Source organism: Athene cunicularia, assembly GCF_003259725.1.
Source record: "Athene cunicularia isolate RWA chromosome 3 unlocalized genomic scaffold, athCun1 chr3_part1, whole genome shotgun sequence".
NCBI lineage: Eukaryota > Metazoa > Chordata > Aves > Strigiformes > Strigidae > Athene > Athene cunicularia.
Genome location: NW_020799097.1, coordinates 101,834,651 through 101,861,306, shown reverse-complemented (window position 1 = coordinate 101,861,306; position 26,656 = coordinate 101,834,651). Strand labels below are relative to the sequence as shown.

At 39.6% G+C, this 26,656-nt stretch overlaps 1 protein-coding gene across 1 annotated transcript in view; it reads left to right on the top strand.

Annotated features, from left to right (window-relative positions):
• USH2A (usherin) overlaps window positions 1–26,656 on the top strand; it is a 388,963-nt gene that overhangs the window by 339,083 nt on the left and 23,224 nt on the right. The window contains exons 61-63 of the mRNA XM_026844632.1: window positions 18,979–19,206; window positions 20,048–21,564; window positions 22,530–22,851. Of these exons, the coding sequence (XP_026700433.1) occupies window positions 18,979–19,206; window positions 20,048–21,564; window positions 22,530–22,851 (2,067 nt within the window). The remainder of the gene's footprint in view (window positions 1–18,978; window positions 19,207–20,047; window positions 21,565–22,529; window positions 22,852–26,656) is intronic.

Below are 26,656 nucleotides of genomic sequence, written 5' to 3'. Positions count from 1 at the left end.
GTAATTGTTTTATTTGCCAGGAAAGCACAATAATATAAAATGCTTCCTGTGTTTTGATCTCTAGACCTGTTAAGCTTACACAGGATGACAAGTGCTCCTTCACATCGAAGGCTGCTTAAAAAAAAAAAAAGTGAGGCAATCTGTGTCTCACAGATTCTGTTGTTTCCATGCTGCTGCAGAATATGCTGGATTTGGCACTACAGCTCTGTTTAAATAAGCATTTGGATTGGCACTACGATACCCCTCCAGAAACTGATTAAGTGCTTCGGTAAGCCCCACCTATCAAGACATGCAGAATTGCCTGATGAGAGCAGAAAGGATGAAATGGCTTGTTGCACAACTTTGTTGATTTTGAAGTACTGTGGTAATAGAACAGGATGAGAATAGTGAGAGAGAAAGAGGGAGGCTTCAGCTCTTCTATTTATACCATCCTTGCTATAACCAAGGCCACTTCAGTGTCTCCTGGATGCTTTCAGCAGCCACAGAGACATAGCTTTAGACCCTGCTGGAACTCTGACAAGAATGAAAGAATCCTCGCAAGGTAGGATGAGGGAAAGGTTTGTCAGGTGTCTGTGAGGTCTTAATATGTTGTCAGGCAACTGGTGATTTGAATTAGCGAAGGTTACAGCAAAGGAGCTTATTTCATTACATTTTTTCTTGAATATTTTCTTTCTAATTCAGTGTGCAACATGAAGTTAACCGTGACTTTGCCCTTTGATACATTTTTGGACTAGAAGTAAAAACACTGATAGTGTTATGTCTGACCATGCCTAATCACACACTCTAGATTGACTAGACTAGAGTGCCTGGATCAATAGATAATTTTTTCTACAAATAAATTAGTTACCTATTTGAAAATATCTGGTGTATTTTATCCTTGGGTTTCTCCTTGTGCAAGATCCAGTTTTCACCCATTGCATAGGTCTTGTTTTTTTTTCTGAGTGAAACACATGTAGAATTAGGTCTTTTGATGGATATTTACAATGCCTGACCAGGCATCTAACCTAGTTAGGAGCATGAATATCCTCTATAGACCATGAAACCTCCAGAACATTGAAGGCATGGACCATCCTTGGGCTGCAACAGTTCACATGAGATTGCTTTCCTCTCGTGTGCTTGGATGCCACTACTGGCATGCGTCAGTCAAAAGAAGGTGGTTGATTTTAAGCTGATTTATCAGGTCTTTCCTAACCCATATAATGGGATTTATGCAGGTTGACAGATTTAAACGATGGTACCCTCTGCCAGAAAGGTGGTGGTGGGCAGCAGTCTGTACGTGGTAACCGCTTCAGTTTGTGCACCTGCAGTCATAAGGGAATAGGTGACCACATGACAAAGCCTAAAGGCAAGGGCCTAAAATAAAATTGTATAAACACTCCATATACCATTTCTCTATGTTTTTGAATATGCTTTACTCTATGATGTTTTTCTATAAGTCTTGCGTTTCAATTATGAGAATAAGATTAATTTAATCAGGCACTGTAGAAAAACACCATTGACAGGATGTTTTCTAGTTTGTAAAAACTAAATAAACAAGTCAGAAACCCCACAAACATTCACCTTAGTAAGTATCATTTGATAGGAAGGTATAATATGGGGACATTCTTCCTTTTGTGCCATGTTGTGTGTGACTGCACTAAATCTGCTTTTAAAACAAGGTTCTGGTAAGCTACAGATGCTTTTTCATATATAAGTAGGAAATAAAAATGGAGAAGGAGGAGGCACAAATTTATTGGGCAATATGTACAGCTGTTTTTCAAATTAGATATGTTTAAAAATGCTTAATTGGATTTGACTAGATTTTAATTCATGTTTAACTAACATTCTTAAGTAGATGTATCAGGCAACTCCAAGATAACTCTCTGTGCTAGTAAAGTTATAGGGTAGCTTCCTGAAGTCCCCAGGGTCCTGCCCAACAGCTACAGATACAGGAGTTCTTCAGGTGATAATTGGAAAGGCCACTCCCACACCCATATCCAATCACCCTGCCCCACTCCCCTCCAGAGATAAGGTATTTTATTCAAATTGCCTGAGAAGTTTTATGTCATATGCTTATATTTCACAGGGAATTTTAACAAGCAATGGGTAATTTTAATAAACAGAGAATCTTACCTCTTTTTTTTAAAAAAAAAAAAAACAAAAACAAAAAACAACAAAAAAAAACAAGCCGTATGACTCATGGGAATTGGTAATATAATATAGAGCCTTATACCACTGGGGACTCCATTTGAATCTAATCCAGGTCTACAGTCACCAAAGTCATTCTCATCAAACAGCCGTGGGGTGTCCTACGCAAGATAAGTTTAGTATTCTCAGCTGACCTCCTGTCCTTTCTCTTTACTGCTCCCTTTTGAATCCATTCCCATCACTCAGCTTCACAGCCTCATTCAAGCTCATCTCCCCTATGCTTGTTGCAGTTTTCCATTTTCTGCCTGCTAAGTGACCTCTCTCTCTCCTCCTTTCAGACTTTACAAAAAGCACTGGAATGCATGTATAATCTTGCCTCAGTTATTTTTTAGGGGGCGAGACCCTAATTCCTGCACAGCGCTAAAACATGAGGTTTATCAACAGAAAGCTCTTTGGGAGTGGGAATGGGTGTCTGTCTGTTAATTTACAGCACTATATAAATATTATTTTTGAGACTATAATAGCAATTATGGTGAATAGGGGCCAGATGGCCTCTGTATCTAGAAAGCAGAATGGCAGTGTATTTTTAATGGACTTAAATGTTACTTTTTGACAGGAAACTAATATTAAATTCTGTGTTATAGGTGCCTGTCAGGTGAGTATGGTTCTGAGTTTTGGTTTTTGTTAAAGTAATGACTAATGTCATGCCTGGATACTTTAGCCCACTAAAGCCTTGTTCTGTGGTGGGGTCTTTGTTGTTGCCTTTTTTTTTTTTTTTTTAAGGATGGTTATTGATCTCTTGCTGAGCTGAGGTTTCAGTTTTATGCCAGATAGTTTGATTAATGGGTTGGTTTCTGTAAGTGGACTGAATGGGGATAGGAAGCACAAGCCGCTCATGCCGCCAACCCTAACTCCGTCAAGACGCATAGCTCATTATGAAACAGTTATCAAGTATACATGAAAAATTAATTGGGCTCAGTTTGATTCTGAAAAGGATCAGCTTTCTACTTGGCGGTCCCCCCAATCTTTCCAGATGTTGCACGCTAGCCCCTCGAGAAGCAGCGAAGGGAGATGTATTAATACATTGTATTGATTAGATCAAGACCCCTGACAGTTATTTGTAGAGATACCATCTGGCTGCTGTTCGAATTCCTTCACCAAAAACAGGACGTGACATGTTATTAATCTCAACTCTCAAAGTATAGACAGTTGCCTTTTCTGCTAAACCGCATTTTACCATTCCGTAGGAGATGGAGGCAGACCTGAAGGGTGCTGAAATTAAGGTTATTACACAAATTGAGCCATATGGTCCAAATATTTCAGCAAGAAAATTGCCAGGCAATAAAAATTGCTCCTGCCTTCCTAATGGTGTAAATTACAGTTTAACCATGGCTCTAATGATGTCCTTCTGCCGCGCTTAACTACTGTTACATGAAGGACATTGTTTTAAAAATATAAAAAACAAGTAAATGCCAGCAGCGTGTTTTACAATCTGTTAGTGTGTCATTAAGAACACTGTCAGAATTACATAAACATAATGGCAGGCAACCTAGCATACAAAAGAACGAGTATGGAAATAGAAAGTGTCTTGAAAACTCCTTTAGCTCTGTAATGTCAAGAGCCCTTTCCCTTCTGGAACTTTTCCAGTATGGGAAAACGTGGCTGCTTATTTATTCCAGTTCTCACACAGAGTCTGATGGAGATTTAAAAACAGAAAAAAAAACCCAAAAAACAAAAAAACAAAACAAAAAACAAACCCACTGAATATTTCAATGCATTTTGAACCAGTAACAATAGAGGGGTATAAATTTACTATCACATTATACTGTAACTGTATATAAAGTTAACTGTGTATGAAAAAGGAATCCAAAATGTGACTCTCTTTTCAAACTGAAGCATTGTTTTCATTCTTTTAGATCATAATGGGACTTTCTGTTGTTTTTGAGATTGTTCAGAGAATTGTGAAGTACTAAATGGTTTCAAAGCTCTGTGAAATTTACTAGCAGAGTTAGCAATCCTAAAAAAATATTTATTAAAAATAGCTGTAACTTATTTGTTATTAAAACCAAAATGAAAGTAGTTATCCAGTCAGCAGACACATTAGTGACTGATTCTGGTGATTCGTCATACAATGTGGAAATTAAATTGTAAATAGATAAAGTGAATAATTAGCCAGTGAGACTTAATTTCAAAAACACTCACCCAATTATTCAGTTTGTAAAGAAAAAACTCTGAGATGGCCATACAAAGAGGAAAAATCATGTAAGTTTATAATAAATGCTATTTGGAATATTGAGTTTGACCACTTCCACTTTAAACCATGGGCAGATTTTAATGGTTCATATATGCCAGGCCTTTTTGTAAAATAACCTAACACAACCATGGTACCAACTTGGGATCTGGCTGACTGGGTGCACATCAGTGGTTTGAGGGAGGTGCACTTGGAATGGTCTGTACCAGTGTTGTAGAGGTGACTGCTGGAAACCAAGGGGTCCTGCACCCCACCACTGCCACCCCTCCCTCCCTCCCCACTTTGGACCACATTGCTTTGGGTCTGCTGAGCAGGTGGAGCTGCTGCTTCCCCCACTTGTCCACCTTTGAAGACAGAAACTTCCACACCCTTGCAAGGGCACCCAGTTCCTGCTAGATCTTCATGCTGGTTAAAATGTGTCTTGACAGTGTTGAAAACACAATGAGCAATGTCGAACAGATGAATGGAAGAGGGGAGATTGCGAGTTAGCTGACTGGGTTGGCTGGTTAATCAATGAGCTGACAGGCAGCTCTTGAATTTTTCTTCAACCCAGCACAGTTTCTGAATCGTGTGAAGATCTCATTTGTGTGTGGAACAGGGAAAAGATGACAGGGGACTTTTACTCTTGACAAATTTAAATTGAGCCCAAACCAGACAGCTAATCAGATTCAATAAAGTTCAAAACAGACTTTTTATCTGTCCTTCCTGATTCTCAGTACCAGTACAATCACAAATGAAAGCACCAAAACATAAGTAATTCATGGTTGGTTGGTTGGTTGGTTTGTTTCCAAAGAAACCAGAGGCAGAAAGTAGTAGACTCATGAGGATAGTAGTCTGAAATCTTTCTGTGTACAGTGTGTGTGGGTAGTTTACATACATGTAATCTGTTTTAGGAGGAAACAGAGTCCAATTTATGAGTTTTTTCCATCACAAACTACAAGTATTTCCCTCAGCGCCTTGAACTTTTTATCTGACCAAAGTTAGAGAACTGCATGGCAGATAGGATCTGGAACATCTAAGTGTATTGTACTCTACTCATGTGCACCCATAATGAATGGATTTTATTGTTTAACTAAAAACTATTGTATTTTTAAGTCTGTTTCTTCAGCATTCATCGAATAAAATCTCTTTAGTGTTTAAAGAAAGAGATTGATGCAGATGTCCCTCCACCAGCATCTGAGAGGCTAGAAGATTTGGAAAGGATATGCTCATTGAACTTCATGAGTGCCAAGAAAAGCTGTGAGCATGGAGAGAAGGTTTCTACCTGTGAAGTGGAGGGCTTGCTAGAAGAACCCCTGCCAAAGTTGCTACCAGATTCAAAGAAATTATTCTCACCTTATTAGCAGGTGCCATGTTACAGCCTCTAGGGCATCAAACATCATCTGTTACACCTCTGGCAACTGCAGGTTGCTTTACTCCTTCCACCAAAACTGTAGAAACAATTTATTCTTCCCTTCCTTTCCCTTCACAAGCCTTGCTTTCTAAGAGTGCATTTAGAGACTATGATGAGTGATACAGGGAGCAGGAGTTAATTCCCATCCTGGGGGTCTAGTAGAAAATAACTTCTGTCTTTTTCAGATTTTTGTTAGGAACTTGTTTCTATTTCCAGATAGTCTATGGGTCCTGCAGTCCTTACAACAGGCAGGACTTCTTCAGTCAGATAATGTCTTTTAAAGTCATATTACTGGAGGCTGTGTAGCTAAGCAAGCAAGTCTTAGGAGACAAACACACACATGTCCGCTTAAGGCAACCTATGACTGGTGCAAGAGCAGCAGCTAGGCCTGCAGCACAGTATCCTCTCCTAAGCTCTTTGACTTCACAGCTGTAGGATGTCTCTTCTAAACTAATCCATGGCTGCTCCACCTTCCTTCTTTATGTAGCACATATGTCTTTTAAAGGCTTCTTTGCCCACACCACCCTAACATAGAGATGATGTTACTGCTGGGGTATGGTCCATGTGAATGAGACCCCTGGAGTGTGTGTTGTCTGTGTGCCAGAAGGATTCTGAGGAGTCATATATTCACAACAGGAAGATGAACAGAGGTCCCAGTATTTATTTAACCTATTGGAGCATATCACAAATCATTACTCATTTTGCTTCTGAATTTTGCTCCAAGTATTTTTCCAAGTCTGTGTCCTGCAGGTTTGAATGCACTGATTCTTCTTTCTCATCCAGAGCAGAGTTCCTAGCTAGACCCAAATCCTCCATGCAATGTGGAGATGCTACTTCTAGTGGCTGCAAAAAAGGCACCAAGTTTACTGTTGTCCCACAAAACTAGAATTGCAAATGCAGATTTAATATAGCAAGAGAGTGAGGGGAGTGGACTTGCAGTAATAAATTTTCTGTACTTTTGCTATAAAGAAAACTTTACTCTGCACAAACAAAATAAATGAAACTTTGCAGAGCTCTAATATTTCAACAGGCTTTAAAAAAGAATTAATGAGAAGTCTGGAAGACATCTTTTCCCAGATGAAGTGAAGTATTATTCTTGTCATTATGGTATCATAAAATTATTTTTTATTGTTTTCTCTTCAGGGGTTCAAGACAGATGATAATTTAGATTTTCTCTAATGCTAGTCGGTGCTAGAAATGCTAGACCCGTTATGTATCAATAGATCATGAGATTTATGCTATAGTTGTAGCTTAAGACAGTGACACATTTAAGTGCTGTGCTTAATGTTACTGGAAAGTCCTGGCCTAAAAAGACTGAATAGAGACCCCAAGAGCAAATGAGAAGACAAACACACCACCTTTTCCACCAGGTAACACAATAGTTTGAGCTCCAGTTGCTTTGATGTCAAATACGGTACACCCTTTGAGGACGAATACAGCTAAGAACGTGTGGCTTTTAAAATAGGACATTTCTGAAACAATAATTTGCAACAGCTTTTTAGCATACTACATTTTTTTCATCTTTCTGGTCCTGTGTAGAAGCATCACACCACTTTCAGATGTTTTGTTAACAAACTGCTGTAATGATATTTGGTTTGAGGGTGTTAATGGAAATTTTAAACTACACTGACTTGAGTAACATCATCTCAGAGTGAAGATCATTGCCAACATATTGACCTAAGCATGGAAATCAGGATTCACAGATGGTTGCTTCAATATTATGGATTAATTAAACCCAATCCCTGTTCTAGTTGAATGCTATCTACATACACCATTTAGTTTTGTTGTTCTACTCATGAAGACCCTGATCCGGGTTCCTTGAAAAAGCAAAAGGAAGCTTCCGTTGATTTTGTAAGTGGCTTGAAACAGCTGCAGTTTAACTTCTGAAGCTATCAACAGTTTTCTGTTTCACCTTAAGAAAAAAGAAAGAGTTCACCTGTATAGTCTGTTGCTGATTGAAAATGTTTGTCTGAATTCTAAAAACTTGCTTTAGATAGCCAGTGTAGGCTAGTCTGTCTAATCTGTCTCGACAGAGGCTTCTCTGATGGACTATTCAAAACAGAAATGAAACATCTGACTTGCCCTTTGGAGGAACCTCCCTTCCTCTGCACAGAGTATAGAAAGTAACTGAGGACACTAGCTACACAAGTTTTGTGTCAGGATGTAGGAGCTCTGACTATTTCCCATTAGTGCCTGTCTTAATCTTTGAGCACTTGAATACATTTACAAGTCTGGATGAAAATTACTAAATTGAAGTAATTTCTTTTTGTATTGCTCATTTATAACATGCATACATGCAGCTAATCAATAGATGAGAGTGAAACTAGTGGATTTACAAGTTAATACGCTGGAGTCAATAATGTGCTGTAAAGACATTTTCAATTCTGAAATCAGCAGAGTTTGTTTTGTACTAAGCTTAACTATGTATCTTTTGACTTAGCGATCTATTTTAATTCCCCAAATAACAATTATCCAAAGAAAACACAGAATCTGAACTAAACTTGTTATGCTTCAATTTTCAAGTAATATTTCAGTATTAACATCTTCTGTCTCTTCCTGAAGTACTGCATCTTGCTAGTGCAACACACAAGCAGCTCAGACTTTCTTCTCTTCTGGCAGGACCTTTGCACTGAGAAGCCCAAGCCACACTCAAAAGGACTAATGGATGTGTAACCACATGAAAAGACATGATGAAAGATTCTGGTTTATTTATGCATTCATATTTAAAAGTGAAGCTGTTTTTCCTGTTCACACTGCAGCAGATATAGCTGTCTACTTTTCTGTGTATGTATATGAATTTAGTGTTGGTCTGACAGAACAGAAAATGGGAATGGGCAGTCTGCATACACAGCTTCGTATGCTGTGTCAAGGGGAGTTTCGTCCCAACAATGTGCCTTAAGAGGCTTAAGCTACAGCAAATTGTTGCTGTACGATCCTAGGAGGATCTAGAAGTTCATCCATCCACTGACTTCACTAGGTTTCAAGATGTTAAACCTGCAAGCAGCTTCTCTTCCAGTTAGTCAACCAAACTCTATAACCACTCTTTCTTCTTGTCTTCTTTTCAGCCCTGTTCTTGGTGTGGAGTTGATTCTGAGCCTTCATATGGCAAGACATAGCTGCTGAAGGACACAACAATATGTAACTTAATCTTTATAGGACCTCATTATTTTTGTCAGCAGTGCAGTCCATAGCAGTTGCAATGGGGAAACAAGATTTTTGTTCCTCTTACCATCATATAACACAGGAACTTTTCAGGCTACATGTTGAGTCTTTCCACTACCTTATGCAACCAGCAGGAGCAGGGATCCCCTGGAGCAATCCCCTTCTCCAAAGTGGGGGGAACATCCTGCAAGGAATGTTCTGGAAGGAAGGTGTCAGATCTCTGCTGCACCTGTCAGTATTTTGATGGGAAGATGTGCTTTGCTGAGGACTGTGTCCCTGAAGTGTACACCTAAATATATGTCTAATCAATATCCCCTGCTAACATTCAGAACATAGGCTGAACTTTCCTCCAGCTACAGAAGAGAGAGAGGACCTGTATAAGCAGCGTGCTTCTGGCCTTCTGCTACAAGTAACTGCTCTGTACAAAAAGGTGGGGAAATAATCTCTTTACTGGCATGGATTGGCATAAATGGCCTGCACCTTTCCCAAGCTGATACCTTCACACTTTCATTTACTTTCAGCCTGTCTCTATTTGGAGAGCAGGTATTTTCATGCAGGAAGTGTAAAGCATTAAGGGAAGGAATGAAAATCCTGGTGAAGGAAAGTCTTTCAAGAGATCGAGGTTTGTATGCTTTTTGGCCCATTATTTTTTAAAATACCCAGTTCGTTTTAAAGGTGATATTTTAAGTTCAGCCACATATTCAGACTGAACTTTGGCCCTGATAATGTAGCTCCAAGTAAACTGTTTATGCTTACCGTTTAATATCTCTCAGAAGCGATTACATACATAGCAGGCAAAGTTTGAATGAAAAGCTAGGACTGTTCAGTACAGGGCAGAGAAAAAAGAGTAAAACAGTAGGAAGTAAAAACCTTTTAGTCTCCTTTAAAATGTTGCTTTTATTTTCCATTGTGTTGGCAGAAAGCAGGGATTTAAAGCTGTGAATTGCCTTGAGGCTGTGTTATCTTCCTCTACTTAGCAGCAGTTAGAACTGCTCTTTTTGCATGTGTTGGGAGAGAGAGAGACAAGGACTCAGAATGATTGAGAAAAGGGAATAAAGTAAGCTTGCATTTAACAATAATATGACACATCTATTGTACCTGTGTAAAATGGGATCTAAAACAATGATAGTTTCCTGAAGCTGCACACAGTAACACAGGGGGATATCCTGAGACTTAATTAATTAATGTTTGTAACATCATGTGAGATTCTATGATGAAAAGTCATATATAACTGCAAAGTCTTAATTTTATGGAGCACAACTGACATTCAGTGGCATTTTCAAGGAAACTGATGTGGGAGTTCGCCTGCAATATATGTTAAGATTCAGATTGTCCTTGTACAAGTCCCTCAAAGATTTTCTTCAGATTTTTTTTTTCTCTTTACATTTCTTTTTTTCCCTAATATGTCTGTTGAACTGTGCAGAGGAAAAAATTGAAAATAAGGCGTTTCCCCTCTTTGTTTTCCATTCACCAAAAAAAACAGACAAACTATCTTTTTCAGATTTTCCAGAAAATAGAAACCTGTTGTGCCCAGGTCATTTTAAGATCAGATGGGTGAAGTTTTACAGTGTTCAGAGCCACTTTTCTTCACAATACCATATGACGTAATCTGAAAGGAGATGAAGAAGGTGGCTTATGGCACAGATATATGAAGTCACAGATGTCATAGAGAAGCAATGTGAATGTTTGAGAAACAAAACTTCCAATGAAACTAAAAGCCAAAACATTTGATAATGACAATGGCATGTTCTTTCTGGAGCAAAGCAAATCTGATTGCCACAAGATACCCAGAGTAAAAAAGTTTAGGTACATAAATTATCCATTTTTATGGATAACGAAAACATCCACAGTTTCATTACATTAGTTTAAAATTACAGAAGCCCTTCTGCAAAACATTACTAGGAGGAAAAAAAAAAAAAAAAAAAAAAAAAAAAAAAAAGCAGTCCAGATTTTGTTTGTTCTGACAAAAGCATCTAACTTCATTCTGGCCATCAGCCAATATATCAAATGGAAAATACGGTTTATGGCATTATGAAAAATATAACATTAACCCCCTAATGCTCTATATTAAGGATGTACCCCCTACCATTTGCAGGTTTGAGCCCTTAGGCTCTAGCTGCTGTTTTGCAACACAGTTTTGTTTCTTTCTTTTTCCATTCCTACAGACAGCATAGAACAAATCCATGAGAAGAACACTGCTCCTAAATGTTAACGAATAGCGGATGGAAAGTTGCTGCTGAGCAGGAGCTCTCTGTGTGGTATTTATTTTAAACATATTCCTGGAGTTCAGCTGTATGAGTGCACTAGTTGTAATGTAGAGATACAAATTCCAGCCAGAGTTTGCATGCTTGCCTTTCCCAGCTTTTTACTTTCCCTGAAGACACATTTCTATCCCAGATTATAAAGCTCCACCTGAAGGATCGTTCATTCCCATTCCCCTTGTGACCAAGGCAGGCTCAACAAATTGCAAGTTCTGCAATGCCTTGATGAGGTTATGAGGATTGCAGATTATGCAGTGTGTGAATTTGGAACATGACAAAAACTTCCCAGCTCAATCCTATAGGGTTTGAAATTGCTTTAATATGATGATGGATTTCATATACCATGAAGTCTTTCCTCAAGTATCTGCTCTATCCTCTCTCACTCCCATCAGCCTTCCTCAAAATAATGCCCCACTCAGCTGCAGACCAGAACATACAATATATGTGCATTTTACCAAGGGTGACACATAATTGTTTTTCAGTGCGCTTCAGATTCTGCCTGTCTTTTTTTTTAAGAGAAACTTAGTCTAGTTCTTCATATCCAGAATTATTATTGAAAGCAAAAAGTATCATTCAGGTTAAATAAAGATGGCAGATTTGAACTGACCAAAACCCAAGTTTGGGGAAAACAGTCCTGTCAGGTATCTAGTTTATAAAAAGAGCTGCTTCTTTCCTTCTCCATCACTTTCTCATGATGAGGAATAACAAACATGGTTTAAAATGGAAAGGGAGGGGAAGAAGATACAAAACTATGGTTTATTGTATTATTATACAGTAGGTCTTGTGAGTGTTGTTAGAGATAAAATATTAATGTTAGGAAAACATGTTGACATCGTCCTCTAGATGGTGTCTATAGTGGAATGTCATGTCATTGATATTTTGGTTTATTTGATTTATTTAGTCATGCAGAAAAATCTCTTTTTGGATTTCAATATTTCTTAGTACGAATTAGACAAATACAGATGCAAACACATTTTTGAGAAGGTGGAACTCAGCGATTTTGATGAATTTTAAATAAATAATTATGGAAGAGGAGAGGAGAGAAAAAGGAAAGGAGAAGAGAGAAAAGGGAGAAGAGAGGAGAGGAGAGGAAGAAGAGAGGAGATCTTATCACAGTGAAATAGCATGGAGAAGGCTACTAAAGTGTTGACTTTGCCCAAAGATTTTTTTTTAAGGTTTTACTAGTGAAAGTGCAACATAGGTGGTTTAAAATTATACTGTTACCCAAAGGCCAACACAGTGACTGAATGCAGCTTGCTACATGTGCTTGTTTTCATTTTAATGTGCAATGCATTCTAGTTTTCTTTGGGGTGCTTTCCTTTCAAGTCAAAGCTGGGGATTCCGATGCCTGGTGAGACTGCAGCAGATCCCCAGCTGTGCTGGAAAGAAAACTATCTACTGTGAAATAGGCACCAACTCCACTAGACAGATTCAGCTACATGAAATTCACAGTTCTTTACATACTCCACCAGAAAGGAGGAAAATGAATTGCAATGTAGTATTTCTCTATCAGATATTAATTGTTGTTGTTTGCAGAACAGTTTAAACTTAGATTACTGCTGTTTCTAAAGGTTTCTCCCTGGTATAGTCCACAAGCCCTTGTAGGATTCTTCACATAGGAAATGATTCAGTTATGTGCTGAGTGAAACAGGGTGTGCGAATTATGGCTTCTTATTAAAAAAGCTGCTAGCATGGTACTGTTAGAAAAGGATGGGAACAAGGAGTGACAGAGGATAGATGACTAGTGTTCTCTGATGTTGACAGCAAAACTACCATTTGTTTTAAAAATATATTACAAGAACATTCTTAAAATTGAAGAAAAGTTTGCCAGGAATCTCTAGGGAAGATTTTATGATCATGTAATAAAAGCTTATATTTTAATAAGGATGCCATTTTACATGCTTTACTTTGTAACTTGAATGTATTCTAAAACATTTTAAAATTTAATTTTCCTAAATTTATTTATAAAAAAGCAAGCTCAAATATAATGAGTTCTAAATGTCATTTCCTAGTCACTGTAAAAGAAAAGATTGCATCGATCCACCTCAGGGCTGGCTGGAAAAGGAAGGATGCCTTTTTGTCTCAACGAAAGACAGTTTGGAAGAATATTGCCTGAACAAAAATGTTTCCAAATTTTTTTAGGTTTAATAAGGAAATGTCTGGCTTTACAAACTTAAAAGTTTTATTTAAATGTTTATTTAGGTTTAAAGTACTTGGGGCTTTATACACCACAAAAATGATCACCAGTGTGGTACATGTTACTGCTATTGAAGGTCTGTTGGGTAATATCAAGTGACATAATAATGACTTAAAATGAAAAATGTATGTTGAAAGGCAATTTTAAAATTCTAAAATGAAATGCAAAGTTCTTAAAATGTAAAATTTTAAGAGTGAAATTTACAAATAAAAAAGGAATCTAAAACTCCGTTTTGCACAAATTGCTAGGAAAATAAATAGTGCAACATCAATTTCTGGTAAAAATGAAAATTCTGGTCACCTCTAGGCAAGATAATTTCTGCTCAAATTAATAACACTTTAGTTTCTGTTTGCCTAACAGTTGAGATTTTTCAGTACTGCCATGGGAATAATTTATATTCTAGTCCACACTGCTACAGGAAGGAACTCATAGATTACTTGTGGATCCATAAGTTATATCCTTGTGAATTTGAATATAAGGCTTTAAGAATAGAGTAGAATTTTTAAATTTAAAAGGTACAGTGTGCATGATATAAGCCTGAGAAGGAAGGCAACCTAAAGGACAAGTTAAGGATTGCATATGAATATGAACTCAGTGCAATTTCTAGAGTGAAGGCTGGAGCTAAGAAGTAGGCTGGGAAATAATAATGAACATCAGAGTCAAGGTGGAAGCACTCCCAGTGCTTTGCAGAAAAAGACAAAGAATCTGGATTAGATGCGGAACTGGATAAGAAGATAAAACAAAGGTGAGGATAACATAAAGCTGAGGATAAACTGAGTATCTTAGTAAAACCCCAAGCATTCCCTTCTGTCACTTCTGTCACTTGTGGAGGAATCTATGTGACTTCTTTACTGGAGAATTTGAAAACTGGTTTTGGAGTATGGTCAGATTAATATTCTGACTGCCAGGAGACCACATCTTTCTCCTTCCTTGTCCAGGAAGAGCTCAACATCTCTGCCTCTGTACATAAGAGAATATCATAGTGAATTACCTCCTCCTCATTTATGTCTGTGGGTTATGAAAGAACAGTTTTGGACCCCTGTACCACTACTACCATTAGCAGTGTGGTAGTGTCTGATGCCACTGACTTTAGTTAGAGTCTCACAGAACAAGAATGAGCTAGGTTTTTAATCATATATTGAAAATACCTGCCAAATAGGGATTACTATACGAAAAAATAGGGAGAGAGAAGAAACCAGAGCCTAACCTTAACATAACAGGCGATGACTTGCTGAGTTTTGATGATTACCCCTAAAGAAGGGACAGATGCTTGAGTTGCCTGTTGGGTAGCTCAGTGGTTCAGAGATCTTCTGATGTATCTGTCATGTTTTGAACTTGTACCCTGAGACCTGGGCAACTGGGTAAGATCGCCTGCCTTGAAAAAAAGAGGAAAAGCCCAGTGTAACGCCACTGGAAAGTGCTGCTTCATCAGATCGATAGATTCAAAGATGACTAGGTTGTGTAGTTGTATGCAGTTTAAACATTTGTGCAGGGAGTCCACCCGTGCAAAGTATTATTGACAGCTACAGATCAATGCTAATTTTTGATCATTTTCAACCTACAAAGACCTCTTGACCCTGTTGCCACCTTAGGGGCACTTCAAGTAGTCAAAAGCAATCACAGTAGGCAGTGTAAAATCATCAGACCCTTGAAGGCTGTGCAGCCTTGCCCAGGAGGAGGACTGAGAGGTAGAGGTAGCAAGGAAGGCAGACACCTTGCATTATGGATGCTGCTGCCTTTGAATGGCATGAAAGTTTATGCTAATTTGTTTCCAGACTTTAAGTGACTTCTGTGCTCATGAATTAAAAAATAAACAAACAAAAAAGGCAATCTGAAGCAAATCTTGATGTATACATTATTCATGATTCATGTTCTCTCGTTTTATGTTTTGAAAAATGTGTTAAAACAAGGTTTTATTTTAAATAACTTTTATCCTAATTTACAGTGAGAAGGGTGGAATTAGCCAAGGAGTGTATTTGTTGCTGTTAACAGCTTGTGCTGCTACTGGCAGCGTGTGAAGCATTTTACACAGCAAAACCAAAGGTGCAGTCCTGCCTGGAGCAGTGGTGCTGCCGCCAGGGCTGTGCAAGGGAAGGCAACGGGCATCGAGGCTGCCAAAAGCAAGGCCCTTGTCAAGGGCTGGGCTCTGGGCTGAAGCATGGGGACAAGATCATGGTGGGTCATCACAGCTTGCCTCAGGTGTCCCGTTTCTGTAGTGTTTGCATTGAAAGGACAGGACTTATAGGAGGAATGGGAGAGTGCACACACTTAACTGTTTGCTGGATTATTCTTAATTTAATGACCAAACGAGTGAGAATGCTTCCCAGTAGGAGACAGAGACAGGAGGGCATGGGCTTGTAGTTCATTGGATTTCACGGTAATTCAGTCTACGAACGTCTTAATGTTTGCATTAAAATTTTATTTTCTTGGTTTGCTTTTAACAGTGAATGAAATCTGGACTGTTAGCTGTGTGTAAACATGGGATGAGTTCGTAGCTTTGCAGACAAAGGCTGGGAGAATATTCCAGGCAATGATTTTGATCCTGCACCTGTTTAAGTCTGTGTTGTTGTCCACTGAAGCCAGAGGTTATAGTGCTATCCTTTGCAAGATGTATTTTGCTATTTATATTTGACCATTCCAGCAGGACGGTATTTCTAGGCTGAAAATGTCATGGGAGGACGTAAAGTAATTCTTAAGATGAATCACTGAGACTGCCATCCATCCTCTTTTCAGCATCGGCCTTTGAGCTGAGCAAATTCACAAATGGCAATGGCAGCAGTGCAGGGAGAGAAAACGTGGCTCCGTATTCTGGGAGTACATCCCCTGAGCTTACTTCAAAACCAAACAAAACAAAAATACATGTAAACCATTTGCTCTTCAAGAAGTATCTGTAGGAGCCAGGGATAAAAGTCATCCCTGGAAGGAATGGTTTAGCAGTCTCCAGAGAACATGATGAACTGCAGGCAAGGAAACCCCTCCATCCTTGTTTCATTTCAAAGTGTGGTGAGGATTGTAAATAATTAAAACTTGGGGTTTAGTGGGAAAATGGTAGGGTTATGAAAAATATGTTGGTTTTCTCTTTAAAAAAAGAAATCATGTGCTTTGTAGCATTGATGTCATGAAAGCCTGATGATGCAGCTGATTAGAAAACAGAGCCATTGCTTTTTGTACGATGTTTATAATCATGTGTTTGTGCCTTCCAAGAGCCTCTGTGTAGCAGTTCAGGGGCAGTAATTTAACGTTGTGTGCTCCTTTCCTCCCATCCCCACCCCCGAATCATGGAATGTAAATTTTAGGCTTTTAAAAGTTCTGTTTTGAAAACCTAATAGATAACTGTCCTCATAAAAACTATTAATACAGACTACATCCAATTGTAAAGCTAATTTTAATCATGTTTTGTGCCAACATAATTTCTGATGCCAGATTTTTATGCTAAGCATGAACTTCAGTTTGAGCTCTGTTCTTTAACCTGCAGTTCATAATTTTGCATTCGGCTGTATAGTATTTTTGGCTATGGCAGTTTGAACGCTTCCACTTTCAAGGATCTAAGCCATAAATGTTTATTAAAAGAATCTATAATGAAATCAGTTTTGTTATTTTTTTAATGGCTGCCTTGAGTATGTTGGATGACTGAACGCACGTTGTTAATCATTAAGTACTCATGTTACAAAAAGTGTTTGATAGTATTGCCATCTAGGGGCTGAACTAAATTCTCTGTACTGAAATAAACTGTAATTGAACAGGTGCTGCTATTGACAATATACATATGTTTTTGCTTTATAGCCCACATGCTTTCCATGTTTCTTATGACAAAAGATATCTCTAAATGTCCCACAGCAGCCAGAGCTTTTTTATATATAATCTGTTCGAGGTGATTGCTATTTGCATTTGAGCTTATGCTTTTTTGGCAGTGATGACTGGGAATTCCTAACAAAGAATTATACTTTTTTGCATTATTAATCTTGCTAGTGTTTGCCCTGTTTAACAGAAAAGGAATCATTTATCAGAAAAGTATGTTTATAATCTGTACTTGTGGCATCTTCAGATTTAATATTCATAATGGTCATTCAAATGCTGTGCTATATTTATCTAAAAGACTAACTCATTGTTGTGAGGAAATAACTATTTAAATATTTATGATCTAACTTTTAATATTTAAAAAAAGAAATTAATATTTCTTTAAAATTTGTTTCTGAGTCTGATAGCTTAACAAATGTTTAAATATTAAACAATTGGAAATGTTATCATTTAACAACTTAATATGACTTACTGTGACAAGGAAATTGGCTTCAGCTGTTTCTGCCACACGAAGGAAACTGAATTCCTGCACTCCCCTTCTTGAGATCTATGTAATAAATGCAATAGCACAACTAAAAATGAGATTAAATATATGGTGATCAGCTGAACTCCTTTCTTCTTAGGTCTTCAGAGACAGATCTGAACAGTCTCCTACTGAAACATGTTACTCCTGTTCTTTGTTAGCCACTGTATCTTTTGTGGCTGTTCAAAATAATACTGTTAGGCTGTATCGCTTTCCTGCCTAGATCTGAATTTGTGCTGAGGGTTACTTTGCCTCTTATCTGAGCCAATTCAGGTCTGTGTCAGATGCTGCTTGGGGTAAACTGGATAAAGCCATGAGTTGCAATGCCAGTGGCCCCTTCTGTCCATGGCTGATGTCCCTCGGTCTGCATCCACCCTCATGCCCCTTATGCTAGGCTGTGGTCTGGCGTGGTGGAACATCAGCCCCAGCCCTTCCAGCCCTGGCAGAGCCTGGTTGGGATTTACAAACAGCTGTGCTCCTCCTAGCCTCTCTCCGCTGGTGCAAGGCAAGGGTCTGGCACCAGGGAGGATCTAGCTTGCCTGTGTCCCCATCAGCTGTATGGCTCCTTCCTCCAACCTGGAGAAACAGGGAAAGGTCTTGTAAAGCAACAGGTTGCCCCACAATGGTCTTACCTTGTGAATTCATCTCAAGCAACATCTTTACAAAGTAGGAATGTAAAAACCAGTTTATCCCCTCCCTCCCTCTCTCTCTCTCTCTTCTCCCCCTGTCCCCTTTACTTTTAAGGGTTTGTTTTCAAGAAGGAAATGAAACCATGTTCTTGGAAACACTGTCATCTATCTAGATTACAATGCTTTAAGTAGCTAGAACAGGATGATATGCCTATCAAATGTTGCAGCCACACACAAGATGTGGAAGAATTCTGAAGAGGCAGGCATCACTCATATACATGTTTTCACATGTGCTTGAATCCTTCAGGGTACCAGACTCTCTCATCCTCACTGAGCAAAGCTCAGACACATGTTGAACAAACTGTAGGTAATTTTCTAGCTGAGATTTGGACTGTACAGGACTCCCCAGGAGACAGCTCTGAAGGCTCTCCCATAATGATAGATTTTTTTTAAAAAGTCTGAGTTTCTTTTTGAGGTTCAGCTGTGGAAACCCACCAAAAAATCCTGGTAACCAAATGGGGTATTCTGCAAAGCAATCAGAATTGACCCAGAGCTGAACCCTTATTTTCCAAGTAACATAAACCACAAATGCTGATTACTTTTTTAACTAACTCAAACCTCTGTATTCTTGCTTCAGGGAACAAAGCATCAGGCTCATTTATTTGGACTGAAACCTTTCACAACATATCATATTCATGTCATAGCTGTAAACAATGCTGGGCAGGTTTCAAGCCCCTGGACATCTGTGCGCACGTTGGAAGCTTCACCCAGTGGCCTGAGCAACTTCACTGTGGAAAAGAAAGAAAATGGGAGGGCTCTGCTGCTGAAATGGTCAGAGCCCTCCCAACCCAATGGTGTGATTAAGGTAATCTTCATCTCGACACTTCACTTGATCGAAAAAGAGAAGGGAAATGCTGAATGTCAAATTAAAGTATTTTTGCTGAAAAGGACTCAATCAAATGCATTAGACTTTAAATAAGACAGAAGTCCTATGTGAGCACAAGGCACTCTGTAAGTGCTCTCTTGTTGTGGTTATATTAAAATGAGTGTTAACATTCCTGTGCTACCCCTTGACTGTAAATGTTCATTTACAGTGAACCAAATTGCTCATTTAATGTATAGAAGGCTATACATGAAAGCTCATAATCTTACTTGGCGTACATTAGTCATCACCAAAATGTGTTTCTAGAAAATCTGAGCTTGACAGAATGTTGTTCTGAGATTTGGGACCTCTTCTAGATCGATGGTTTAAACTGAGTGTAAACCTTTACTTTCAAGGTTTGCAACTAGAGTGGTTTATTTGGTGTGTTTTTTCTTAAGTAATTTTCTTTAGTTAGTCTGCAAGAAGCTTTGTGATAGCCTGTGAGAGCCTTACAAAGAAACTTGATAACAAACAAATATAATGAAAACTGTCACTAAGTGATTTATTACTGCATCCAAAATAAAAAAAAAAAATCATGAAAATGGGATCAAAACATTCCCTTTGTATTAATGATCTGTTTGTGTGCTGATTGTTACTTGTAGGGAAGTAAGTTTCTGAATCATTTGTTAATAGTCCTTACCCTTTTGCAAAGATTAAGGTGTCTCATCTACTGGTTATTGACAAAATTTGGGGTTTTTTTTCTTTTCCCTTTTATTTTGGCTTCTGTCCTTTCTTCCTTCCCTACCTTTTTTTTTTTCTTTACCCTTCTTTCTTTATTCACCAGACCTACAATATTTTCAGCGATGACAACCTGGAGTACAGTGGTTTATCTCGCCAGTTCCTCTTCAGGCGCCTTGAGCCTTATACTCTCTATACCCTCGTACTGGAGGCTTGCAATGCAGCAGGCTGCACTCATTCTCCACCCCAGCCGATAAGAACAGATGAAGCACCCCCCGTGTCTCAGATGGCACCTGTAATCCAGTCAGTGAATGCTACCAACGTTGAACTGAGCTGGTTGCAGCCAATTAATCCAAATGGAAAAATAATTCGCTATGAAGTTATTCACAGATGCACAAAAGAAAATGCTGCAGGGTACAGAGCAACAACAGAAGATGAGAAAATTGTTTTCACAGAATATAACACTGAAAGTAATACATTCATATATAATGATAAAGGTTTACAGCCATGGACAAGGTATGAATATAAAATACGCACCTGGAATGCAGCAGGCTATGCTGACAGCTCCTGGACAGTGGCAAAGACTAGTCAAACTGCCCCAAAAGGTCTTGCTGCCCCCAGGTTATCCTTGGCATCAGTTAACCCCCGTAAAGTGCTCATCTCGTGGGCCTCTCCGTCACAGCCCAATGGTATTCTTCAGTCATACAGGCTGCTAAAGAATGATGTTCTCTATCCTTTCAGCTTCGATGCTGCTACTTTCAACTACACAGATGAAGACTTACTGCCCTATTCAATGTACAGTTATGCGATAGTTGCTTGTACGATGGGAGGCTGCTCTACTAGTGAACCAGCTGCAATACAGACGCTGGAAGCAGCTCCTGCCATAGTGGACCCACCATCTCTGCAGGCTGTCAGTGCCACTCAGATTAATGCATCTTGGGCACCTCCCCAGATACAAAATGGAGATATCACCAGGTATATATTGAAATTAAACAATGAAGAGTATTATCCTGGCAAAAGTTTGCAAATGTTGGTTTCTAATCTACAGCCTTACACGCAGTATGATTTTGCATTGGTTGCCTGTACTGCTGGGGGCTGCACGTCTAGCATATCCCAGTCAGTCATGACCATGGAGGCTCCACCATTAAATATGGAAGCTCCCAGGCTGCTTGTCATGGGCTCAGAGTCAATTGAAATCACATGGAAACTTCCAGCCAACCCCAATGGTAAAATCACAAGCTACGAGCTAAGGAGGGATGGTGTACTTGTTTACTCAGGTCTGGAAACTCGGTATCTTGATTTCACCCTAACACCAGGCATGGAATACAGCTACACTGTAACTGCAAATAACAGTCAAGGGAGTGTGACCAGCTCATCAGCTCAGATAAAAACCAACCCCTCTGCTCCATCTGGGATGTTGCCTCCTAGGTTGCAGGCATGGTCCTCAAAAGAGATTTTGGTGGCCTGGGATCCTCCTATCAAAGTAAATGGTGACATTAAAAATTATACAATCTCGATCCACAAGCCTGCTGAAACAGGAAAGAAAACGGTTGACTTTGATGCATCTCATGTTTCCTTTCTGAGACGATCATACATAGTGGCAGAGCTACAACCCTACAGTAGGTAAGTCAGACCTCGTTTGTTGAATAAATGCTGCAAGATGGTTCACTGGGTTGGCAGACAGTTCAACTGTCTTCTTTAAACTTATAGTCATACCCATGGAGCTTTGTTTCCTAAAAAGCAGATGATAAAACCAGGACTTTTTAAAATTTATGGTAACACAAGCTATAGATTATCTTGTTGAAGTGCACAGAGTTGACTTATGTTGTATAATACAAGGGGTCATTCAGCAGTCTGCAGTAGACTCCAAAACCTACAAACTTGTGTATCTTTCTTAAGATGTCTGCATTCAAGAATAAATAGGGCTTTAGTTAACAAAGCTCAGGATGGGGATACCAAAGACCCATTAGCTAGCCCATTCACAGTGTAGCTGAGTTAAGATTAATGGAGTCACACCAGGAATGTGTTCGCACCCTTGAGTTGAAAGAGACTTGTGTTTAAATGAAAGCTAAAACTTGAGAAAGGGTACCAGACTCTGCTACAGAAGGAGCACACTTGATACTGAAGTAATAACTTCCCCACCAATTCTTGACCTTTCCTTATATATTTGTGTAGGCATAATTTGTGTGTGTTACATGGTTGATAAATCTGTCTACTATTTACATATAACTAATATAAATCCAAAGAGAGAGGAGTAATAGAGTGAAGCTCTGCAGCTCTCAAATGATATCCGAATAATCTCCAGTGAATCATTTTGATTCATATCATCAAAATCATAACGATTTTGATCACATGACTCCTGCAGATGTTAACTCTGCTCTGACAAAAAGTACCAAATGAAAACCCAGAGGACAGCATTCTTTGCTGCACAAGGCACATCCTATAATCTGTATGTTCATACAGAATGTTTTCCAATTAAAAATACTAAAGACCAAGAGAAGTTAAGAAGTTCCCCCAGATCTCATACACGGTCCATATTTGTATCTGCAGTGTTTTAATCACTTCATTCCTGATTTGTGTTCCCAAAGGTATGAAGTACAGCTCCAAGCCTGCACCGAGCTGGGCTGTGCCTCCAGTGAGTGGGCATCAGTGCAGACGCTGGAGGCACCCCCGACAGCGCAGCCTGCCCCTCTCATTGAAATACAAACAACAGCTGGGGGCTTCCAGTTGACTTCTTCCATCCTGTGGACTGGCCCACAGCAGCCAAATGGGAAGATTTTATACTATGAACTTTACAGAAGGCGAACAACTCAAGTCCACATAAATTTAGACCTTGCACTTGTTTACAATGGTTCTTCAACCTCCTTCAAAGATGACAAGTTGCTGCCTTACACAGAATATGAATATCAGGTGGGAATTGAAGCCATTTATCAGTTCTGATTATGATTTCAGTACACTTTGAGAACCTTACTTTACACTTACAATGAACATACACATCTCATTTCTAATGTTAATAGTATTATGATACCTGAATTATTGTTAATGTATTTAAATAGCTGAGAAGCTGAAAATCATTTTGCACAAGCAATACATTCATTCAGCATTCATTTTTCTTTAGCTTAATCGTAAGTGCCCGTGTTTCTTGTGTTAAATGTTTGTGTACCCTCCAGAGCTTTTGCAAGGCTCTAGTTGTGATAGTAATGTGAAATTCTAGCTCTTAAAAGGCAGCTTTATTTCATTCAGTTTTCTTTCTTCTCCTATCCTCCCCCAATATATTACAAATTAATTTTTACTTTACAATCTTACAGTAGTTTACATCAAGAGGGACTGGGGTTGTTTTCTTTTGAAATTAAATGTTATGTTCACAAGCAGTTTTTGTGGATGGTTTGAAAGTGAATTAGCTGTTGATGGTTGGTGTTACTTCTCATGCACATAGGTATTTTTACTATTGTTTTTCTTATGAGGCTAGGATAAAGCAAGGAGACAAGTTCTGCCATTCTTTCACCTGTAATTCTTGTCTGTGTCAAAGTTTCAAGTTTTAGCATCAATTTTTTATCATACATACTAGTGATAATGTCAGGCTTTACTTGATTTCAGCCTCTGAACTAAGAACTTTGCTATTTATAACCATCTGAAAATTTCCCCAAGTTGTGTGTTAGTGGAGTTCAGACCCTTGGGAAAAAAAAAAAAGCCTTGAATTTGTTGTTTTGAAAAGTGGGTGTGTTTGTTGTTTCTAATTTGTTGTTTCTAAAAGTAGTAGTATCAGTATTTATAGCAAGATGAGGCTGATTTTTGAATATGATGTTGTCTATGAATAGGCACACTTATTTGCTACTGAACAGGATACCAGTAAGCCTCACTACTAATTCTGTATGCAGTATTTATACACATGATATATCTTGAAGATGAATTTGGTAATGCTCAAAAGTCTTTACCACCTTTTTCCTGAAAAAAAAAAAAAAAAATTGTTCAAGCATGGATTTGTTCTGATATATATGAAATACAGTGCATTCCACCTCTTGAGCTCCTGCAAGGTGGTGGCAATCTTTCTTCTACAGGCTCATTGGCTTTAAAGGATCACAAGATAATTCAGGTTGGAAGGGCTCTCAGGAAGCCATCCAGTCCAGCTTCCTGCTCAAAGCAGGGTCAGTTAAGAGGTCAGATGAGGTTGCACAAGGCTTTATCCAGCTGCACCATGAAAACCTCCAGAGTGGGAAATTGTATAACCTCTCAGGGCAGTCTGCTCCACTGCTTGACTGTCCTCATTGTGAAAAAGGTTTTTTGTTATGTTCAGTCTGAAACTCTCTTTTCTTGAACCTGTTTTCTCTTGTCCCCTCTCACCACATACCACTGTGAGGAATCTGGACCTGCCTTCTTGTTAGCCTGTGGGTAGGTAGTGGGGGACTACAATCAAGTCCCTCCAAAGCCATCTCTTCTCAAAGATGAACAAGCCCCAGTCCCACAACTTCTCCTTGTAGGCCAACTTCTCCAACCCCCTGATTACCTTGGTGGCCCTCCACTGAACTCATTCCAATTTATCAATATCTTTCTTGTATTCAGGGGCCAAAATGGAACAAATGCTAAGTAAAGGCATGTAATCACTTCCTTTAATTGTCTGGCTATGCTCCTGTTAAACAGCTTAAAATACTGTTGGCCATCTTTGCTGCCAGATTACACCACTGGCTCATGTTCAGCTTTCTATCTGCTAAGACCTCTGGGTCCTTTCCAGCAGACACGCTCCCTAGCTGGTCAGTCCCTACCCTGTAATGCTGCAAGGTGTGAGTGCACACTCCTTCCCAGGAGCAAGAGTTTGCATTTGTCTTGCTGAAATTCATAAAGCTCCTGATGAGTCATTCCTCTAGGCCCTTCTGAATGGCAGACCTGCCCTACAACATATCAGCTGGTCCCTTCCAGTTTGGTGTCATCCACAAATTTTATGACAGCACACTGTACAGATCAGGTTCTTTTGGTAGCTCTGCTCCACTGCTACTGCTGTGCACTTTTTAGTAGTCAGAAGCCATGAAGAATTAAATCCAAAAAGTTGTTTTGTCGCTTTAGTCTCTTCAGCTGCTATATATATATCTATGTCATAGACTCACTGAGTCAGGTAGGTTGGAAGGGATGTGCAGAAGGCATCTAGCCTAACTCTCTGCTTGAAGCAAGTCAATATAGAGCAGGGTGCTCAGGGGTCCATCCACTTGAGTTTTGGATCAAGTTCTCCATCCTTGCATCTCCAAGCGTGGAGATTGTGCAGCCTATTTGGGCACCCTCTTCCAGTTTCTATGTTATCTCTTTGGATCTGTTTCCCTTGTTTCAACTTGTGTCCCTTGCCTCTTGCTCCATTAATGTCAGAGTCCAAATGCCTGAAGGGAGTAGTGTAGTGGCTTTCTTCATAGATTAGTTCCAGCAGCTCTAATTTGGGTAGGAAAAGTATTCTGAAGGGACAGTTATGAAACCATCGAAAAGAGAGCCTAGGATGCTACTAGAAAAGTGTAGTCACTGCAATATTCACAAATACTTTCTTCTCTGATTGATAATCACAAACCTTTTTTTCTTCCTTTAGAGGTTTCTGGATTGGCAGCATGTCTGTAAGGTAACAGCCAGTGTGAAAAGTGTAGAATCATCATAGAATAAAAGAATGTTTTGGGTTGGAATGGACCTTAAAGATCATCCAGTTCCAATCCCTCTGCCATGGGCAAGGACACTTTCCACTAGATCAGGTTTCTCAGATCCCCGTCCAACCTGGCCTTGAACGCTTCCAGGGAGGAGGCAGCCACCATTGCTCTGGGCAGCCTGTTCCAGTGTCTCACCACCCTCATAGTAAATAATTTCTTCCTTATCTAATGGAAATCGACCCTCTTTCAGTTTAGAGCCATTAACCTTTGTCCTACTACTACATGTCCTTGTAAAAAATCCCTCTCCAGCTTTCTTGTAGACCCCCTATAGGCACTGGAAGGCCACTGTAAAGTGTCCCTGGAGCCTTCTCTTCTCAGGGCTGAACAACCCTAACTATCTCAGCCTGTCTTCACAGGATATGTACTCCAGCCCTCTGATCGTCTTTGTGTCTCTCCTCTGGACCTGCTTCAACAGGTCCACGTCCTTCTTACACTGGGGGACCCAGAGCTGGACACAGCACTGCAGGTGGGGTCTCATGAGAGCAGAGAAGAGGGGGAGAATCCCCTCCCTCGACCTGCTGGCCACACTTCTCTTGATGCAGCCTGGGATACAGTTGGCTTTCTGGGCTGTGAGCACACATTGCTGGGTTTTGTTGAGTTTCTCATCAACCAACGCCTGCAAGTCCTTCTCTGCAGGGCTGCTGTCAATCCACTCATTGCCCAGCCTTGTGCTTGGGATTGCCTCAACCAATGTGCAGGACCTTGCACTTGGCCTTGTTGAACTTCATGAGGTTTGCACGGGTCCCAGCTCTCCGGCCTGTCCAGGTCCCTCTGGATGGCACATCCCTTCCCTCCAGCCTGTCGACCGCACCACACAGCTTGGTGTCATTGTTGAACTTGCTGAAGGTGCGCTCAATCCCACCGTCTATGTCGCCAACAGAGATGTTAAACAGCACCGGTACCAACACCGACCCCTGAGGAACACCACTCGTCACTGCTTTCCCCTTGGACATCAAGCCATTGACCACAGCCCTTTTAGTGCGACCATCCAGCCAATTAATTGTCCACTGAGTGGTCCATCTGTCAAATCCATGTCTCTC